This window comes from Mauremys mutica, chromosome 1 (genome assembly GCF_020497125.1).
Source record: "Mauremys mutica isolate MM-2020 ecotype Southern chromosome 1, ASM2049712v1, whole genome shotgun sequence".
NCBI classification, from domain to species: domain Eukaryota; kingdom Metazoa; phylum Chordata; order Testudines; family Geoemydidae; genus Mauremys; species Mauremys mutica.
The window spans coordinates 352,748,279-352,766,745 of record NC_059072.1 but is presented as its reverse complement, the minus strand read 5'-3'; the positions used below and the strand labels follow the sequence as shown (position 1 = coordinate 352,766,745).

At 56.9% G+C, this 18,467-nt stretch overlaps 1 protein-coding gene across 3 annotated transcripts in view; it reads right to left on the bottom strand.

The window, feature by feature from the left end:
• The window catches only part of RELT (RELT TNF receptor), a 74,932-nt gene that overhangs the window by 9,506 nt on the left and 46,959 nt on the right, over window positions 1–18,467 (bottom strand). For all 3 annotated transcript variants that reach the window (XM_045021896.1, XM_045021904.1, XM_045021913.1), the window contains exons 3-9: window positions 18,075–18,188; window positions 17,499–17,677; window positions 16,496–16,581; window positions 12,530–12,787; window positions 2,287–2,367; window positions 1,793–1,874; window positions 759–1,013 (exon numbers count right to left, since the gene is read on the bottom strand). In XM_045021896.1, coding sequence (XP_044877831.1) covers window positions 759–1,013; window positions 1,793–1,874; window positions 2,287–2,367; window positions 12,530–12,787; window positions 16,496–16,581; window positions 17,499–17,677; window positions 18,075–18,188 — 1,055 coding nt within the window. The remainder of the gene's footprint in view (window positions 1–758; window positions 1,014–1,792; window positions 1,875–2,286; window positions 2,368–12,529; window positions 12,788–16,495; window positions 16,582–17,498; window positions 17,678–18,074; window positions 18,189–18,467) is intronic.

Below are 18,467 nucleotides of genomic sequence, written 5' to 3'. Positions count from 1 at the left end.
CACACTGCATCGTCTCGGTTTAATACAAGGTGTTTGTGCATCTCTGCCAGCCCTCCATATCCAGCCCACGTTAAAGCCCAGCCAGTGGTACATCCCGGAGATGGCTGAACAAGCGACCCCACCTTGGCACCCTGCTGCCTAGGATATTCTCCCTGTGCACCCAGAGGGGGCCGCGTGCCATGCCCAGTCTATGCCTCTGCTTGGGGAGGCCTGTTCTGTATGCAACACGGGGCCTCTGGCTGGCTTGTTGGCAGCGGGGACTGAACCCAGGATTTACAGCCATGAGCCTCCACTGCCTGGCCTAGAGGACCCAGTTCCTAGCAGGCTCAAACTCTGAGGCTAGAGCGGGATGGAGAGCCCCACCAGGTAAGCCCCTGCCCAGCCGTACGCGAGACCCAGCTATGCGAGAAGCCCTCTTTCCTCCTCGCCATTGGAGCTGAGCCATTCCAGGCCTGGTGGCATCGAGGGCTGGGGCAGGGGCCGCTGCCTCTGGGACTGGCTCTCTGCAGCAGGCTGGGAATCATTAGGGGAAGGCTCGGTTTAATGGGGCCTGCCAGACAGCAGGGTTGAGATACACAACGGGCTGCAGCAAGCGACCCATCCCTTGCAGTGTCCCCCTGCGCGCTCCTAGAGGTGGGCCCAAGCTGTGATATGGGGCAGCAGACCCAGCTCTACCCCCGACAGCTCTGCGTGTAACAGGGAACTACCCCCACCCCCTGGGATCTGCTCCCTCCAGGGCGGGGTCCGGTCCCGCTCACCTGCCCACGGAGAGGATGGTGATCTCTCCCGGCCGGCTGGCCTTGCCACCCAGCTTTGCCGGCTTGGGGGCGGGAGTGGGGATGGCGGCGGCTGCGGCAGTGGCGGCAGCTTCCGGAGAGAGCAGCACTTCCGGCCACTTCTTCTGGCAGCAGCGGGTGCAGCTGGGGCCCGAGCGAGTGGCCAGGCCCTGCACCGTGTGCAGGTGGTGCTGGTGCCGGCAGATGTGGGGGATGTGCGGTAGGAAATGCAGCCTGCTGGGGAGACAGACAGTCAGTAGGGAAGAAGGGGGGTGAGTGACGCCCTCGTTAAAGTCTCCCTGCGAGGAGGGGAGGCCATTGCCTGTCACAGGGGAGATACAGGTCATGCACATCACAGTCCCGATTAGCTAGCACCCACCAGAGCGGCCTGGGACGCTGACTAGTCTGTATCCCACCTCCCTGCTGGCGAGCACCAACACCCAGTCGCTCTCCGGCACATTGCCCCAGGGCGTTAGGGTTTAACCGGAGCACAGCTAAGCTGGGTCGGTGGGCGGAGTGACCCGCCTGTATCCTTTCCCCAGCAGCCAGCTCCTGGATGTTTTCTAGAGCTGTCCACCTTGTGACTAACGGGTCAGTCCAGCTCGCCCCCCCACGCAGCCAGTGCGGTGGCTCCCTTGGGTCACATGGTGGCAGTGCTGGTTTCCCAAGGGGTTACGGCACGTTTGCATCTCGCGGAACTGATGGGATCAAGCCCCGCTGAGTCCTACAGGGATTTGCCTTGGGACCAGGGATCAGAGAGTTGGGTTGGTCTGGCCTGCAAGACGGAGCCGTATCGGGGCGTGTATGTTTCCTTGTTGTCCTGGGGGCTTCCTACAGGGAGACCCTTTAGGAAAAGGAGCCGGGCCTGGCCTGCCCCTCTGATGCCAGCAGCAGCCCTGGATTTTCCGTGCCCTGAATAGACTCCCAGCCTTCCCCTGCCCAGGCAGGCCCGTCTCCACTGAACAGCCGCAAACGAAGCCAGTATCAGCACAGGGCTGCAGGCCCAAGGCCCTTACCTGGTGGCAGGCTTGTGGCTGGTCTGCACCACCTGTTTGCTGTGGTACTCCTTCAGCAGCTCCTCCAGGGCCGCAGCGTTCTCTGTGGGCCGCAAGCAAACAAAAAGGGAATTTGCTCATGAAGACAGATGCAAAGGGAGACAAGACCAGCTGTTCAGCCATGGCTCAGCTCGGGGACAGAGTTAGACAGTCACAGGCCTGGCCCTACTTGTTCAAAGGTTGGGCTATGCAGGTTCACCTCTGTGGCCTTGTTAGCTGGCTGAACGACCTGCACCCTTTGGCGTGCTGGCTAAGGAAACGGGACACTCTCAGACGCTGGAGTTGGACAGAGGAGTCTCTCTGGAAATCAAAGTCACTGTCCGGCACCAATGCAGTGCTACCAATGAAGGAAACATGTTTCATCTCTCCCCTGAGTGTAACATGCAGCCCCAGCTCCCAGTCCAGGGGCAACCACACGGGTCAGAGATCCCCGCCTCCCTTGGTACTGTACTGACCTTTCTTCTCCGTGATCAGCTGCACAAGGACCCCGATGGTATCTTGGTTGGCATCTTCTATTCTGTAGGCTGAGTTATTACCTGGAAGGGGACACCTGGGTATTAAAAACCTGCTGCCATTCCCCAGGCACAGTAATGCAGCGACTCAGCACCTCACCCATGTCAGCTGATTAAAGCCTCGTGGTGATACAGACAGGCAAGTGGTGCACCCATTTTACAGATGGGGAAATGGAAACAAAAGGACTCCCTCAGACTCAGTCAGTGGCCTGGCCAGACAGAACCCAGGCACCCTGGCTCTCAGTCAAATGCCCTAAGCACTCTCCCCGTGCAGAGCTATGAGAAAAAAGTTACATTTTCCCTGATGTGACATTTAGAGCCCTTCCCCCCCCCCAGTCAGAGAGTATTTTTAAATGCTTCTCTGCCACACAAGTCAGCTCCCTGGCTGGGAGCCTTCCAGTCCTTTTATTACATAGTAGTTCTATCACAATATGGCCTAGATAATACATAGGCCTGCCATGAGTGCAGGGGACTGGACTAGGTGACCTCACGAGGTCCCTAGAGGCCCCGGAGTCGGCTCTGTTACGCTAGGTGCTGTACATACACTCACAGCCGCGAGCCCGAAGAGCTCACAGTCTAAGCAGACAAGACAAAGGGGGCGTTGTGGCTGTTTTACAGATGGGAAACAAGCACAGAGGAAATAAGGGACTTGCCCAAGATCAATTCCTAGGCTTGTCTGCTTGAACTCGGCTCGTCTGCATCCCAGAGCCTTAGCCACTGGCGCAGCCTCCCTTTGGCCCAGGACAGCCAGCCAAGCCGGCCCATGCCATTGTTCTCCAGCCCGTACTGCCGTAGAGCTGGTGGCCTTTTTGGTACGGGTCACTGGGGTGAATGGCCTGACCCAAAATCCCAGATCCAGGCATGATTCTGAGCCCCAACCTGGCGGCATGAGCTTGGCTCGGATCCTTAGGGCCATACGTTCTGCCTGCTTCGCCCCATTCCCGAGGTGGGCAAGGCCCTTCGCTCGCAGGCCCTGTCTACTCTAGAAAGAGACATTCCTCTGGGCAGCCCACCCCTTCCCCACTGCTCATTCTGGCCTTTGCCCAGGACCCTCAGATATTCTGAATACCAAACACCACTCCACCCACTGGCCAGGAGATGGCACTGCTGTCCCAGCCCAGCCCATGCACTCTGGGTCTTGCAGCGACAGCAGCGCCTTCATTCCCCCTTAGCACGGGGAGCTGAGGTTACAGGCAACTGCAGCTGCAGCCACAGCTCATAAAGCATCGCCTTGGGCCAGCGTCTGATCTCTCACCAGAGAGGTGGCAACTGACAGCACAATCCCAGCGAGGCTTCCCAAAGCCAGTGAAGAGGTCTTAGGGGGGTGACGTCCTGGGCTCCGAGCTGGTGCAGTACGTCCTTGTACAGGGCAAAGCAAATAGCGCCGTCTGTCCAATACCCCGGATTGCCGACTGCTGCCTCCAGCGACAACCAACCTGTGGTTAGTTACCAGGCTCGTTGCAGGCATCCCTGGGAGCAATTATCTGGCCTGGGTTATGCCAGAGGACAGACTAGAGCAGTGGTCCCCAACCTTTTTCGTCTGGCAGGTGCCAGACGATGAGCCACGGAGGACTGCGGCGGCGGACAAGCATCCGCCGAAATGCCACGACAAGCAGCAACATCAATAGGCGTCGCCGCCGAAAATCAGCGGCATTTCGGCAGCGACGCCTCTGGATGACGCAGCTTGTTGGCGGCATTTTGGCAGATGCTCGTCTGCCGGCCACTATGCAGGTGCACTTAGACTCCCCAGTGGGCACCATGGCGCCTGTGGGCACCGCGTTGGGGACCCCTGGACTAGATGATCACAATGGTCCTCTCTGGCAATAGAGTCTAGGACTCGAACTTGCCGAGCTCCATGTTAACAAGTCCCCATCTATCCTCTACCACAGACTGGTGGTTCCCAGCCTTTTCCAGGCTACCACCACCCAGCTCTTACAGACCTCAGAGCACTTTGCAGAGGGCAGATGGAGAAACAGACACACAGAGAGGAAACGACTGAGTCCCGGTCACTGCACCAGACCACCCTGCTCCCCCTAGGGCATGCCCAGGAGCCAGCCGGCTCCCCCTCCCATTCAGCACTATGGGAAGGGCAGGATGGTCACAACCCCCCTGAGTGACCCCAGATTGGGAACCCCCTGCCAGGCACCATTCCAGACAGATCATTCCATGACCCCCTCTTCCCTGGGAGCATCAGAGGTAATGTTAGGACATCAGAGACGAGATCATAGAATCTCAGGGTTGGAAGGGACCTCAGGAGGTATCTGGTCCAACCCCCTGCTCAAAGCAGGACCAATCCCCAACTAAATCATCCCAGCCAGGGCTTTGTCAAGCCTGACCTTAAAAACCTCTAAGGAAGGAGATTCCACCACCTCCCAAGGTAACCCATTCTAGTGCTTCACCACCCTCCTAGTGAAAAAGTTTTTCCTAATATCCAACCTAAACCTCCCCCACTGCAACTTGAGACCATTACTCCTTGTTCTGTCATCTGCCACCACTGAGAACAGCCTAGATCCATCCCCTTCAGGTAGTTGAAATCAGCTATCAAATCCCCCCTCACTCTTTTCTGTACACTAAACAAGCCCAGTTCCCTCAGCCTCTCCTTGTAAGATGTGCCCCAGCCCCCTGAACGCCTCCATCATCAGTTCCGCCTCCATCATCAGGTACCAGTGCCAGCTGCTCTCTCTATAACATGAGCCCAGAAGCCCTGCTGCTCCCCTCTAACCAAATCTCATGGCAGCGCCTATTCTGAGGGGCTCAGAAAGTCTGACACCAGAGAAGTGCCCAGCCAAGCCCCTTGCGAAGTGGTGGGCAGAGTCTGGCTGGCAGTGCGGCCTTGTGACTGGGATGCTGGACAGGCAGCTGGCCACTGATGTGCTGAGTGCCTCAGTTTCCCTAGCTGTAACATGGGGTATAATAGCACATGAGATAACAAGCACGTCATGCACCCTGTATTATGATTAAGGGTAAGTTTTTGTCACAGATATTTGTAGTAAGAGAGTCATGGAGAGGTCACGGGCAATAAACAAAAATTCACGGAAGCCCGTGACCTGTCCATGACTGTCACTAAAAATATCCGTGACAAGAGGGCTAGGCGTGTTCAGCACCCACTGCTGCTGGGGCTCCCGGGTCCCCCACTGCTGCGGTGGGGGGGAGCTCGGGGGTCTCTGCTGCGGGATCCCCTAGCCCCAGGTCCCCCCTGCCACGATTGGGCAGCTGAAGGGTGCCCCCATGAGTGTGGGGAACTACGGGGCTGGGAGCGCCAGCCCCGGGACAGAAACGGTCACAGAGATCAATGAAAGTCACAGATTCTGTGACCTTATCGTAGCCTTAGTTATAACGAGTCTTTAGTTAAAAAGCAACTGGACAATCCTGAGAAGCTCCAGCCTGGGCTTTGACCCAGGGGCCTCTGATCTGCCCTGTGAGGGACACCCCTGGCTCTCAAATACTCCCCGGTAACTTAACTGTAGCTAACTCTGATCCAGAAACTAGGTCAGCCTCAGTCCCCTTGTCGCGCCCGGCTTTTCTGCACAGCAACCACCGGCGCTGCAGGCATCAGGGACCGTGAGCCCCCGTAGTCATGGCGACGGCAGCTGGGGCTGGGCACTTCAGGGTTATTTAACTTCCATTCGGCTCAGAAAACAAACAGGAGCAATAACTGAGAGCCGCGGTGGGCAAGCCAACAGCACGCGAGGCTGCCCTGCAGGGCTCACGCTCGGGGACAGCAGGCGGAGCAAGCGGGCGCGCTGGGCAGGTGTTAGTTGTCACCGTGGTTCTAGGGGGTTTTGAGTGAGGAATCAGGGTTTAGAAACGAGTATTTCTGAGGGACTTGGAGAGGGTGGAAGCCCAGGGGGTGTGTGTGTGTGTGTGTGTGTGTGTGTGTGTGTGTGTGTGTGTGTGTGTGTGTGTGTGTGTAAATAACACACAGCTGAAGGCACAGAGACAAATAGGAGAAGGCAAGTGAAGAGGGTGGTCTTGCCGTCTGTCAGTGAGAGATGTGGGTGTGTGTGTGTGGGGAATGGATGCTGTTGCGTGGTTACTTTGTTCATAACCTAGGGGAGATGTAGCAGCCGGACAGAAATCACTGGCGGTGCCCACTCTCACCATGTTAAGCACAAGTCTCCCAATATTTGCTGTTTTCTTCTTAAAGCTCCAGCCTCCGGAGTCATGTGATTACAACTGAATCTCAGTTTTCACGTACAGAGTCCGTAGGCCTCACTGCTGCAGAACAGAGCTCGAAAACATGACCCCATAAAGGCTCAAAATCCAGAAACCCAAACAGCCCTCCAGGTATGTTTAAGTCTCATTATAATTTAGCCATCTTCCTGGTTTTTTGGAGCCTGACTCAGGAATTGTGAATGCATGGGGGCAGCAGGCTCAGTTTTAATCAACCCCAAGCTTCCCTTGCACCAGTTATGAGTCCCACACATCTGCATCAGGCAGTTTTATCTGGAGATTCCCCTGCACTACCGCAGTGCAATTTAAGAGAGATAAACGCATGCCCCCCCATCATGGGCTCTATACAGAGGGTGGGGTCAACGCGTGGAACAGGTCAAGAGCCCATTGCCTGAAAAAGCGATGTCAAAGGACTGTCCCACAGCTCCCATCTGGCCCAGGGACTAATGACAAAGGGGCAAAACTATGACCCAGACTTGACGACAGCTCAGGACTGTCCCATGCCAGGATTTCGATTCAGATCCCACAGTGGTTCACAAGCTCCACATGCACAGTACTGCAGAAATGCAGCCACCTCTGGGATGGAAGGTGCCAGCCAACTTGCACACAGAGACGCATGCCAAAGCGGGGTGGGGCAGGGGAGTATTTTGCCCTGCTGTGTCTTGCCAACGAATACTGTTATCAAAAGCACCAGGGCTTTTCTATTGATTGCACTGAAAAAATGTCCTGTTTTAAGGTGTCACTGGAGAATTTCCCACATAGCAAACTTCAGGCACCCGGGTGAGATAAAACACTGACTCATACTTGCTGAGATCTGAACCGCTCCGGGGGTGCCAAATCAGAGGATTAGGGATCTAAGCACCCCCAGGAGCTACTGACCACACTCGAATTTGGGCCTATTGTTTTCAGAGAGCAATTTATCTCAAGGCTCCTGATCTACCCTGGACTTTGTTTCTATTGTCTCCAGTGATAAGCGAGGCACTGGGGACAGGCGTCACTGGGTGATGGAAAAGTAACAGCTGGTCCAAGCATCAATGCTGAAGAGAAGCAATCCTATTGGCTGAAGTGCCAAGCGCGTCTAAGGCAACTGCAAGCAGTCTAGTCAGCCAAGTGCTATTGGTTAGGAACAGGCTGGCTTCTGGCTGAACTCCTACAAATAGGGAGAGTCTTCTGGGATATTTACAGACAGCCCTCTTCCTACCCAAACTGGCCCCCTCCCATGCCACCACAAACAGAGGTATTAGAGTCTTAGTTACCCCTAGTATTATGGCCTGTATTGAAGATAACAGATAGATCTCAATGTGCTGGACAAAGGGGGACACAGTATTTTTATCTCCACTTGAGAGATGGGGAAACTGAGGCACGGGGTGGGAAGCAACTCGCCCAAGATCACACAGCAGGCCAGTGGCAGAGCTGGGAGCTGAACCAGTCCAGTGCCTTATCTACAGGGAGGACCAGGCCATTTCTAGCAGAGTTTTGCTAATACCTCAGAAACCACCTAAGCATCCAAGACAATTATAGAGGACACGGAGGCTAGAATAGCCCCAGATTCCAGCCATCAGGCATTGGGGACAGAGCGTTCCCAGCAAAGGGGCCTTACCTACGGAACTCCTTGCCACAAGAGATTGGAACCCTATAGGGGAATGGAGCGCACACCAGTTGGATAAAGCCTTCTCTAGGACTGATGCTCCAGTGATTCAGAGGAGAGCCAACTGCAACCCACCCTTCTCCCTCATCCTGTGTTACTTGGGCAGCCGTGCATTGCTGTGCCTATGTCAGGCAATGGAACAAATCCAGGCACTGCAAAGTCACACACCTGGGGAGAGGAGATTCAAACTCTGCTCCTTCAGCACCAAAAATGCAGGCATCAGCTGTGAGCTACAAGTCATCTCCCCTGACTGGGGGCAGCAGTAGGTACCAGACCATCTTTGCAGCTCAGACACTGGAAGGCAACCCTGATTCACACGTATTACAGCCCAGAAAAGAGGTTTTCAGCCTGCAGAGGCTCTAGTGATGAGGGGGGTTGAGAGTTTTGACCAGCACCCTAACAGCAGATGTCACCACCAGTGTCACAAGTCAAAGCACTATCCACCCCCTTCCCCCTCAAGGCCCCAGGCAGGAGAACTTTCTTCAGGTAAGGAGGACTGGATGGGGGCTCTCATCATAGCATTGCTGCCATTCCCCTACTGGCCAGAGGGGGTCACTACAGAGCAGCTAGAAACATTATCCTTTCCCTGCCCAGAGAGAAGGACTGGGACCTCAAACCCAAGCCTCTTACAAGACCCCAGGCCTGAATCTCTAGCTGAGAGGTGGCCAGATCCGATCGTCTCAGAGAAGAGCAAGCTCACTCCAGAGAGGTAGAGCTCAGGCCCATTCCTGTAACCAGCCCACATGCTGCAAACACACTCGTTCTCATATGCACCCAGAGGGGAACCAGACTGGAGCCTGGCTCCGTAGCTCCAAACACTCAGACTTCTACCACTTGATCCAAGAGCTCCCTAAGCTACCAGCAGATCCCCTCTCCGGGCCAGTCACTAGAGGGCAACATCTCTCTCTCACACACACAGTCCTTAACCAACCCTAGCCCTGTCCTCATTGAGAAATTCCAGAAGCGCCTCCTACCATTAAACTAGCACCGGTGAAAAGCCTTGTGCATTCGGGGAGCAGGAGGTTTTATTACTGTGTCACCTGGACCCATAGATAACATCTCTCTAGTGACAGGTTTCAGAGTAGCAGCCGTGTTAGTTTGTATCTGCAAAAAACAGGAGTACTTGTGGCACCTTAGAGACTAACAAATTTGAGCATAAGCTTTCATAGGCTACAGCCCACTTCATCAGATAAATAGAATGGAACATAGTGAGGAGATGTGTCTATCTCGCTAGTGTAAACCCAGCTACAGGTTATCTCCCTACTGGAGGGGAGACGGCACAGCTGCAGCCAGCAGGGAAGGAACTTGATTGACTTCAGAGGAAATGAATTGGCTACCGGCACTGAAATCAAGAGGGAAAAAAAAAAAGAGTGAGTAGAGAAGAGAAACTGAATTCCATCCGCCTCTAGCCTCCGGCCAGCGAGGCAAAGGGTCTGGAAGGAAGGCACAGGAAGGGAGTTAGCAGATTCCTCTCTGGGATCCAGCACCGCACTAGGGTCGAGTCACATGCCAAAAGGATACAGCGAGAGCTGCTGGAACACTAGAGGACGGGCCCAGGATGGAGTGGAGGAACTAGACACCAGCCTGCATGGCTTCCTGGGCAAACCGCACTGCTAGCAGGGTCCTGGCCAATGCCTTCCCCACTCAGATCCTCTCACTCATTTCCCTTCCCGCTAGCCAAAATCTGACGGTCAGCAGGAAGCTGCCTCATTGCTGTGACTTCCATGCCAAGTCTGACTGCAGGTCCCCCAGGGCAGGATGATCCAGGCAGCGGGACAGAGGCCCCTCTCTCCTGGTGTCACCAGCTGTAGGGAGGCAGCGGTCTAGACACGGGAGAAGCAGCCACATGCCCCAAGCCTGCAGGATCTCATGAACAATGACAATTTTGCCTGCCTGCCCTTCCCCCTTTGGGCCACTAGAGACTGCTGCGCTACTCACTGCAGGCAGCAGCTGCCAGCGACACAGGGTGCCCTGAGCCGCCCCACACCCAGCCCACCCTGAGCTGAGCAGCAGGGGCCTCCACCCTGGGGCAGGAAGTCAATGGAGGGGGCAGCTCAAGGCAGCCCCTCCCTGGTTGTGGCAGGGGCAGCTGCTGGAGCCTGCACAGGGCAGCGGGATGGAGCTGGGGCACTGTCCAGGGACCCCGGGCCCACATTGGCATGCGCTGGAGGCTGCATTTGCAACCTGTAAATCATCCCACCCCACGTGCACACGGAGGGGGAGGGCAGGGAGAGTTCAAATGACAGACAACCCCTCCCCCCATCAAACTTAAGGATTTAGTTTAAATCTCCTGGCGTTTAAGCCAACCTCCCATTTCTGGAGGGGACAGAGGCTCGTGAGTCAATCTCACGCTGACCATCATGGCCCATCCCTCTCCCAAGGATGGCGAGCCCTTGGGCAGCGCTGTTCAGTCCTCGCCCGTGTAACTGCAGAGGCGTCTGGCGGCCTCTCCTGCAGCAGCTCCTGCCCTTGAAGTAACCTGCTGAGCACGGCTTTGTTCCCTGCGGCAGCTGAGCAGCTCGCAGGCACCGACGCGGGAGGTCAGGAACTCACAGGCTGGGGGTGACCCCTCCCCTGGCTCCTCCACATCAGCCCATCCCTCCCCTGCTGCAGTCAGGGGCTCTTCTCAGTACAGCGCCAGAGGGAGGGGATCTGCCGTCAGTGCTGGGAATGAGGCACCCTTGGGGGGAACCCCACACTCCAGGACACGTGGGGCATGGAAGGGGTTAGTTGAGAAGGACTGACCGGGCTGAGGGGTGGTATAGCCAGGGCAAGGCCTACTCCAGAGGTACTGAATTGCTAGAGAGTTGATCCTGCTAGACCACCCAGGAGACGTTCCACCAGGGAGGGAGCACGGACTAGTGGTCAGAGCAGGGGGCAGCGGGTCAGGCAAGCCCACCGCTGCCACCACTCATACTTCACCGCGCCTCGGCTGTAAGTCGGGGGATAATACCAGCTGCCTGGGAGATGTGAGAATTCACAGCTGTACAACGCTTTGAGATCCTTCGGCGAGAGACACTACGGGCCAGACCCTCGCTGGGGCAAACAGGGCTTGGCTCATTGACTGGATTGGTGCTCTCCTGATTCACACCTGCTGGGGCTCTGGCCCATAAAGGGCAGAGCGTTAGCTGCTAGACACGAGGCGATGCAGCCACTCGGCCGCTGCCAGGACTCTGTGCTCTGCCAGGGAGAAGTTGGCTTTCCAGGCTCTCTTTGGGAATCCTCGCTAGCCTGCGTCCACAGCGCTCACCACTGCCCCAGCTTGAGAGAGCTCAGTTGGTGCAACACGGCCAATCCCCCTCCCTCCCGTGCACCGTCTGGGCTCCGTGGCAAGGAAGAGTGCACGGAGACAGGGCAGTTACATGTCGCTACAGGAGGGGCGAACTGATCAGTCCTACTATGGGCAGGGTGAGCTCCCTTCCCCTCTAGCTACAGGAGAGGGAGTTTGTTTGGAGAGCGAAGAGCCAAAAGCAGACAAAGAGGAAGGAGCTGGTGACCAAGATGTGCATCACACAAAACCTTTAAAAGAAATTCGACAACTCACTTCCCCACTCCCCCCCTTGCACCCGGGTGGGCAGGAGCTCCTGGGTCCAAGTGTCTTAGCTGCTTGCAGCCTGCCTAGAGACTAGATCAGGGGTCGGCAGCCTTTCAGAAGTGGTGTGCCAAGGCTTCATTATTCACTCTGATTTAAGGTTTCGCGTGCCGGTAGTACATTTTAACGTTTTAAGAAGGTCTCTTTCTATAAGTCTACAACATATAATTAAACTACTGTTGTAAGTAAAGTAAATAAGGCTTTTAAAATGTTTAAGAAGTTTCATTTAAAATTAAATTAAAATGCAGAGCCCCTGGACCGGTGGCCGGGACCCGGGAAGTGAGTGCACCACTGAAAACCAGCTTGCGTGCCGCCTTTGGCGCACGGGCCATAGGTTGCCTACCCCTGGACTAGAGCAAATGCACTGGTGCAGTCAATGCACCTGGGCTGCCAGGCTTCCCCGCACACATCCACAGTGCCCACGCTGCCCTGACTCTGCCCGTGGGCTGGGGGACTCGGAGGCCAATCTCTCCCCTCTGCCAGGCTGCGGCGTGGTCTAGTTCTTCCACATCACCATTATCATCTCAGGTATTTCCAGTGTGCCTGTCGTGCCATCCAAAGGGCGGGCACCGAGATGGATGCGACACGCAGATCAGCCAGGGTGAGGTGCTAGAGAGACAGTGGAGGTCTGGCATCTGGAGCTGCAGTGCAGCAAGGCAACACAACGCCCTCCTACCGCTGGGGTGCCCCCTGCTGCCCCTAGTCAGTGCTAGGCACAAGTGCTCAGACAGGGATGCAGGGAGAGCGTGCAAAGCCCACCCCACGGCCCTTACCGCCTCTCTCCGCCTTCGCCACCTCCTCGTCGCTCTCCTTGTGGGCCGTGCAGTGGTAGCCCTTCTTCTTCAGGAGGTTGCAGAAGAGGATGCCCAGCAGCCCCATGACGCAGAAGACCGGCACGATGGCCAGCACGGCGTACTGCGTGGCGTGTTCCTCCCGCTTCCCGTCCCGCGTGCCATTGGACGCTGCCCTCTCGTCCCGTCTGTGCAGGACCTCGACGTTCCTCGCCAGCCGGGTCAGCCACGGCTTCGCGCCTGCAGGGAAGAGGATTAAAAGAGCCTGTACTGAAGGTGGCCTAGTGGCTTGCACACTAGACTGGGCACCACAAGACCTGGGTTCTAGTCCTGGCTCTACTTGTGACCTTGTGCCTCAGTGTCTCCATCTGTAAAATAGGGATAATGCTACTTGCCTCCTTTGCACAGAGCTAGGTATGTTTATTGGGAGGGAGGAACACCCCTTTGCCACATGGTTATTGTAGACCCCACTGCCTGATTGTCAATAAAACGTTCATTTTTTGGTTCACATTTCCTGGGTTTCAGTTGAGATTTCTGGAAACATTGTCCGGTATTTGGGGAGTTGGTTTGTTTTTTCTTGAAAACTGGAAAAAAACAACCACCCAATCGGGGGTAACTGAGGGGCCGTTCTGTGAGGGGCCTGTGACGCAGTTGGCAGTCTGTGCCCAGCCCCCTGGCGCTGGAGAGCTGTTGCCCTGCAGCAGGGTGCTGAAGTGGTGGGATTTGGGGAGCCAGGCCCACGCAGTTCAATCTAAAATGCTGGTCGGCAGCAGGAAGTCGCTCCGGCTTTCAGCTCCCGCCACCCTCAGCTGTGGGGAGCCACAGAGATGGAGGGTCCTGAGAGCAGCCCCCAGCCCATGTCCCCACCCTGGGCACGTGGAGGGTCCGCAGCTCCCCACAGCTGCCTGCATGGCTCTTACCCTAGCTCTGGCTCCAGCTTCCGGCCTGGCCTGCGGGCAGTGCCACAGGGGCTGAAGAGCCGCACCGGGTCGTGGTCAGAGCTCTCCCGCAGACACAGGGTGTGTATTTTACACAAAGGGCTAGTGTAGTCATAGCCTCGCTCAGCCCCTGGGCGATACTGATCCCCAGCCAGGGATTCGATTTCTGATACGCCCACAGCTGGAACGAGCTGGTGGGGTCACTAGTGGAGGGATGGGAAAGCAGCTCCTGTTAGCTCTGTAACAGCAGGACAGCGGAGAAGAGATCCCAAACCACAGGAAGACGTGGGCCGGTTCTCCTCTGAAATGCACATCCTCCCTCCTGCCTCCCACTTGGAGGAGCAGAAGGGGGATGCGTTCATGGCTGGGGAGCTATTCAGAGACACCTCCACTCCCGTCCTTGGTGGGACCGTTCCAGAGGGACACCAGGAGCAGAAGGCACAGCTGAACCGGCTGAGCTGTGGCAGGGAGGCAGAGGAATCCCCACCAGGCCATCCCCCGACTCTTGACATCCAGTTCCCATAGCCAGGACCTCTCCAAAGCACACACTTGGCTACAGGGTCCCACCCCCAGCCCTCCTACACATACAGCAGCAGCGCCCCGGCTTCACCATCCTCCACGCGCGGGTGGGTGGATACCCCGTAGGGATGAGCCACTTTCAACTAGGTTCTAGACATTGTGGGCAAGGACAAGGGGCCTAGCGCCCTATTCTTGTGCCCTGGGAGCTTCTGCGGCCATTCAGGATCTAGGTTGTTACAGGCCTAACCCACTGCAGGGCTCCTGCTGGGATGCAAACGGGCGCCTCCGGGAGTTTCAGGCTAGCCTGGCCCCAGGTGAGTCCGCGCGGGAATCACTTTACAGATGGGGTTCATTTCCTTCCAGCCAGCCCCACATGACCCCCTGCAATGAACCCCGCATGCCCCCAGACCTGAACTCGGCAGGCTCATCGCGGGTGGGGAGGGGCTGCCCCTGAGAGAGGAGCTTGCACTGCAGCGAGAGCCCCACACCTAGCTAGCTAGCTCACCACCAAGCACCTGGTGTGTGTGGCCCTGGTGTACGTGGGTGGCACTCACATGCCTGGGATGCAACTGGGCAGATATGTGGTGCATGCACACCTGGCTCTGACTGTGGTACAGACAGGCAATCCATGGGACCAGGCACATGTGGTGGCTGCAGTTATGAGTTTTTACCATTATTATAGTTACCAGCCCCACTAACTAAATCCCCATTTACATAAATTCCCCATGCAGGTTCTGTCAGGCATGGTGTTCTCCCCTTTCCTGTCCCCAGCAGCGGCGTTGCTGTGCACCGTGACAATAGCTGAGGCGCTGCACCCTAGAAGTGGCTGCAGTGCAGGGATCTCCTGCTTTAACACGTTGTTTGTATTACAACAGCGCCTAGAGGCCAGGGCTTCGCTGGCCTAGGCCCTGTGCAAACTCCGAACACAAGACAATGCCTAGCCTAAGGAGCTCACATGGAGAGCTCTCTCTGTAACTCCAGAGGCGTTGGCAGCAACTCTGCAGGTGGAGATCTGCACTTAAAGCGGGACTCCAATCCCGCCCCTTCACGCGTCAATCAGGACGACCTGGCACAAGAGCTCTGCAGAAGAACAATTGGATTTGAGGCCGTTTCTCCTTTAGCGAATTCTGCATTGCACCCGCCAAAGTGCTTTAATGAAGCGTTGGCACAAAGAGTGCTTTATAAATACATTACTGGGGAGGCATAAATCGCCGTGGGACTGAAATAGCTCGAAGAATGTGCAAGTCAAACTGAGCGACCGAGAGCACGCTGGAGCCCCTGCCATCCCCAGCTGCCAGGCATTTCTCAGAGCCAAGGGGTTGGGCTTTTTCTACCTGAGTTGCCAAGAGACAAGCTGCTGGCCAGCAGACCATATCCAGGATCGGTGGGGCTCTGCACTTGCCCTGCTCTGGCTCTTATGGGGGAGGGATAGCTCAGTGGTTTGAGCATTGGCCTGCTAAACCCAGGGTTGTGAGCTCAACCATTTAGGGAACTGGGGTAAAAAGCTGTCTGAGGATTGGTCCTGCAGGGGGTGCGACTAGATGACCTCCTGAGGTCCCTTCCAACCCTAGTATTCAATGATCCCACCTCAGTGGTTGTTTAGGTTTCATATGCTGTTTAAAACTCCTCAGCGCTTCCCTTTTCACTGATCATGTGGGGTCACTTTCCTTGTTTTCCAGAGCAGGGGTGGGTGAAATAGCTCCTTAGTCTGTCTGTGTGGCTCTTCTCCCCACCCAAGAACTGTCCCTTCTGCCTGAGAGACCCAGGCACGTGGTTATCTGCCCCTAAAGGAGGCTCCCCCCTTCTCTGGGAGATCATGGGCATTCTCCTTTCCTGGCAGCACACCCGGTCTCTGCTAGACAGGCACAGAAAGGTATTACAGTCCAAATAGTACTGGTCCCGTTTGGATGGGTGCCCCCTTCTTTGACTCCCACCATCTCCAGCTGCGCCTGCTGGCCAAGGTTCCCTCTAATTTTTTAGATCCATGTGCGGAATGAATTTTGTTATGTGCACCACTATGGAGGTGATGTGCGGTGGGGGTGGGGCCGAGGGGTTTGGAGTGTGGGAGGGGGCTCAGAGCTGGGGCAGAGGGTTGGGGTGCAGGGGGTGAGGGCTCCAGCTGGGGGTGCAGGCTCTGGGGTGAGGGGTTTGGGGTGCTAGGGTGAGGCCGGGGCTGCGGTGCCTCTCCCCACTGCAGCCTGGCACGGCCCAACTTGCTCCCCGCCCACCCCCTACCTCTCGCCTCTCCAGGCCCCTTGATGGCCACGCAGCTTAGAGGGAACTGGAGCTGCTGGGTCTGGGATTGGGTCAGGGCAGAGGATTGGCCATGCGTGTCGTGATTCGAATTCTGTCTCCCTGAACTGCACCGAGACAGTCTCAATGGGCAGCAGAGGCTCCCAAAAGGAGATCGTCCTCCCTTTTGGCCCTGACCCGCGGTAACGCCGAGCATGACGGCTGTGGTGTCGGTTGCCCTCTCACTGTTTACACTAACCTGGGCAGCCCAGCATGCCTTTGGGAGCAGAGGAGCATGGCAGGCATTCAGCTGTGGGGTCCGTCTCTCCTTCAGGGCTGTAAAACCTGCCAAGAGCAAAGAGAGGTTAGCAAAGGACCGAACACAGATTGAGGCCACGGCTGGCAGTTAAACAGCACCCAGGCGTTCTCTGGGGGCGGGGGCAGCTGCTACAAATTCCAGCTCAGACAAAGCCTGACTATGGTGGAAGCAGGTTACATTCCCTGCATGCCATAAGCTATTCGCTTTCTTTCCTACTCTGCACTGCTAAGGATCTGCCACGTTCCACCGCAGAAGTGGCTGCATTTAGTGGTGGGGCAAAGCCATCTCTAGCTAGTTTATACAGTGCTTGGAGAGCATTTTCAGAGCAAAGTGCAAGACAGTTTCCCTCCCCCCGCCAAACAGGGAAAGGAAGGTGTATGCTCATCACCCCTTCTCCAAATCTCTTTGACTCACTGGATTTGCATTGGCCAGACTCACCCGCTCTGGAGCTAGTCAGTAGCCCAGAGCAAGAGAGGTGACTAAACTAGTGAGTTTCTCTCCTCCCTCTTGCCTGAAGGATACCGGCTTGGAGGAGTTGAGCCAAGTGCCTTCTAGTGACTCACGCAAACACTCACCGGCAACCGCCTTCCTGCTCAGCAGCTTGGCTCTTTGCTCTCCATGGTGCACTGAGGTTGCCGGGCAGCCAGAAGCTAGCCCTGCTGTCTTCGATCTAGTAACACCCTGCGGACGGGCCCTCGCTAGCCACCCCTTATGCCCAACGGCTCAGAGCCAGATCCACAAGAGCTGTGGGATTTGGGCCCTGTCCAATGTAGCGTTCTGACGTCCTTACACCCATGGTTACCCCCTGGGAGGCCGGCAAGAATCGGCCCCCTCAATTTGCAGATGCCACCCAGCTCTGTGCACGGGCCCGACTCCCATCCCCAGGAGAGCCCCAGCGGCCACTGCACTGCCCACATGAGGACAAGCCACAAAGCAAAGTTACCCTGGCATGCAGCCTCCACACCGGCTGTCGGCTGCAGCTGTCCCAGGGCTGGCGTGGACCCTCTTCCTGGCCTCACAGGTGGTCTGAGGCAAGCAGGGCGCCGTGCCATGGCTGGCCGAGAAGGTGCCCGGGGAGCAGGCTCGGCAGGTCACGCCTAGGCCTTGCCCAGAGCCGCACTTCTACAGGAGAGTGAACGGAGAAGGAGTCAGGAGAGGAGCTGGCACCGTCGGCCGCCCCTATGGCGCGCCAAGCTCCTCTCTGAGCTGCAGGGAGAGATTAGTCCCCATGGCCCGTTCCACCCACAGCCTCTCTGCTCAGGCTGCCAACCAGCACTAGCTGGGACTGAGGTGCTCCAGCAGCCCCGCACAGAGGCCACCCATCGCCAAGCCCTGGTTCGTACTGGGCTGGGTCTGAATCCGCGAAAGGGCTTTAATCTCCACCCCACCCTCACAGAGGGATCTGCGGAGCCATGCGCTTCCTGACTGCATCCAGGGCTGGGGAGGACAGCCACCCCCATCCCATCCCTCAAGCTGCTGCCAGGCCGCCCCTTGCTAAGTAGGGGGTAGAATGGCTTACCCTATCGGGCTCCTCTCCGGGGGGACACTTCGCACAGGGGGCACAGTCCCCCTCCACGGTCCAGTATTCCTGCTCCCCGCACGCCAGCGCCCATGCCCGGTGCCGGCTCAACAGCTGAAAAGAGACAAGGCAGCGATGGGAATCCGGGAGCGCTGCTGCTTCCCAACGCTCCCGCCCCTTCTCCCTGGGCTCCCGGTCCGTGGGAACCAGCCTCCCACTGGGAGGAGGCACCATCTATGCACTGGGAGGAGACGCTGTCACCATGGTCCTCTGCTGCTGCTGGATGGCCCCAAGGCCCTCATCCAGAGAGTCTCCATGAGCATTTTCTGCCTGCTAGCAGGAGCTGGCAGCAGCTGGAGAGGGAAGAGTCCAGGCAAGTCATTGCTAGTCCCT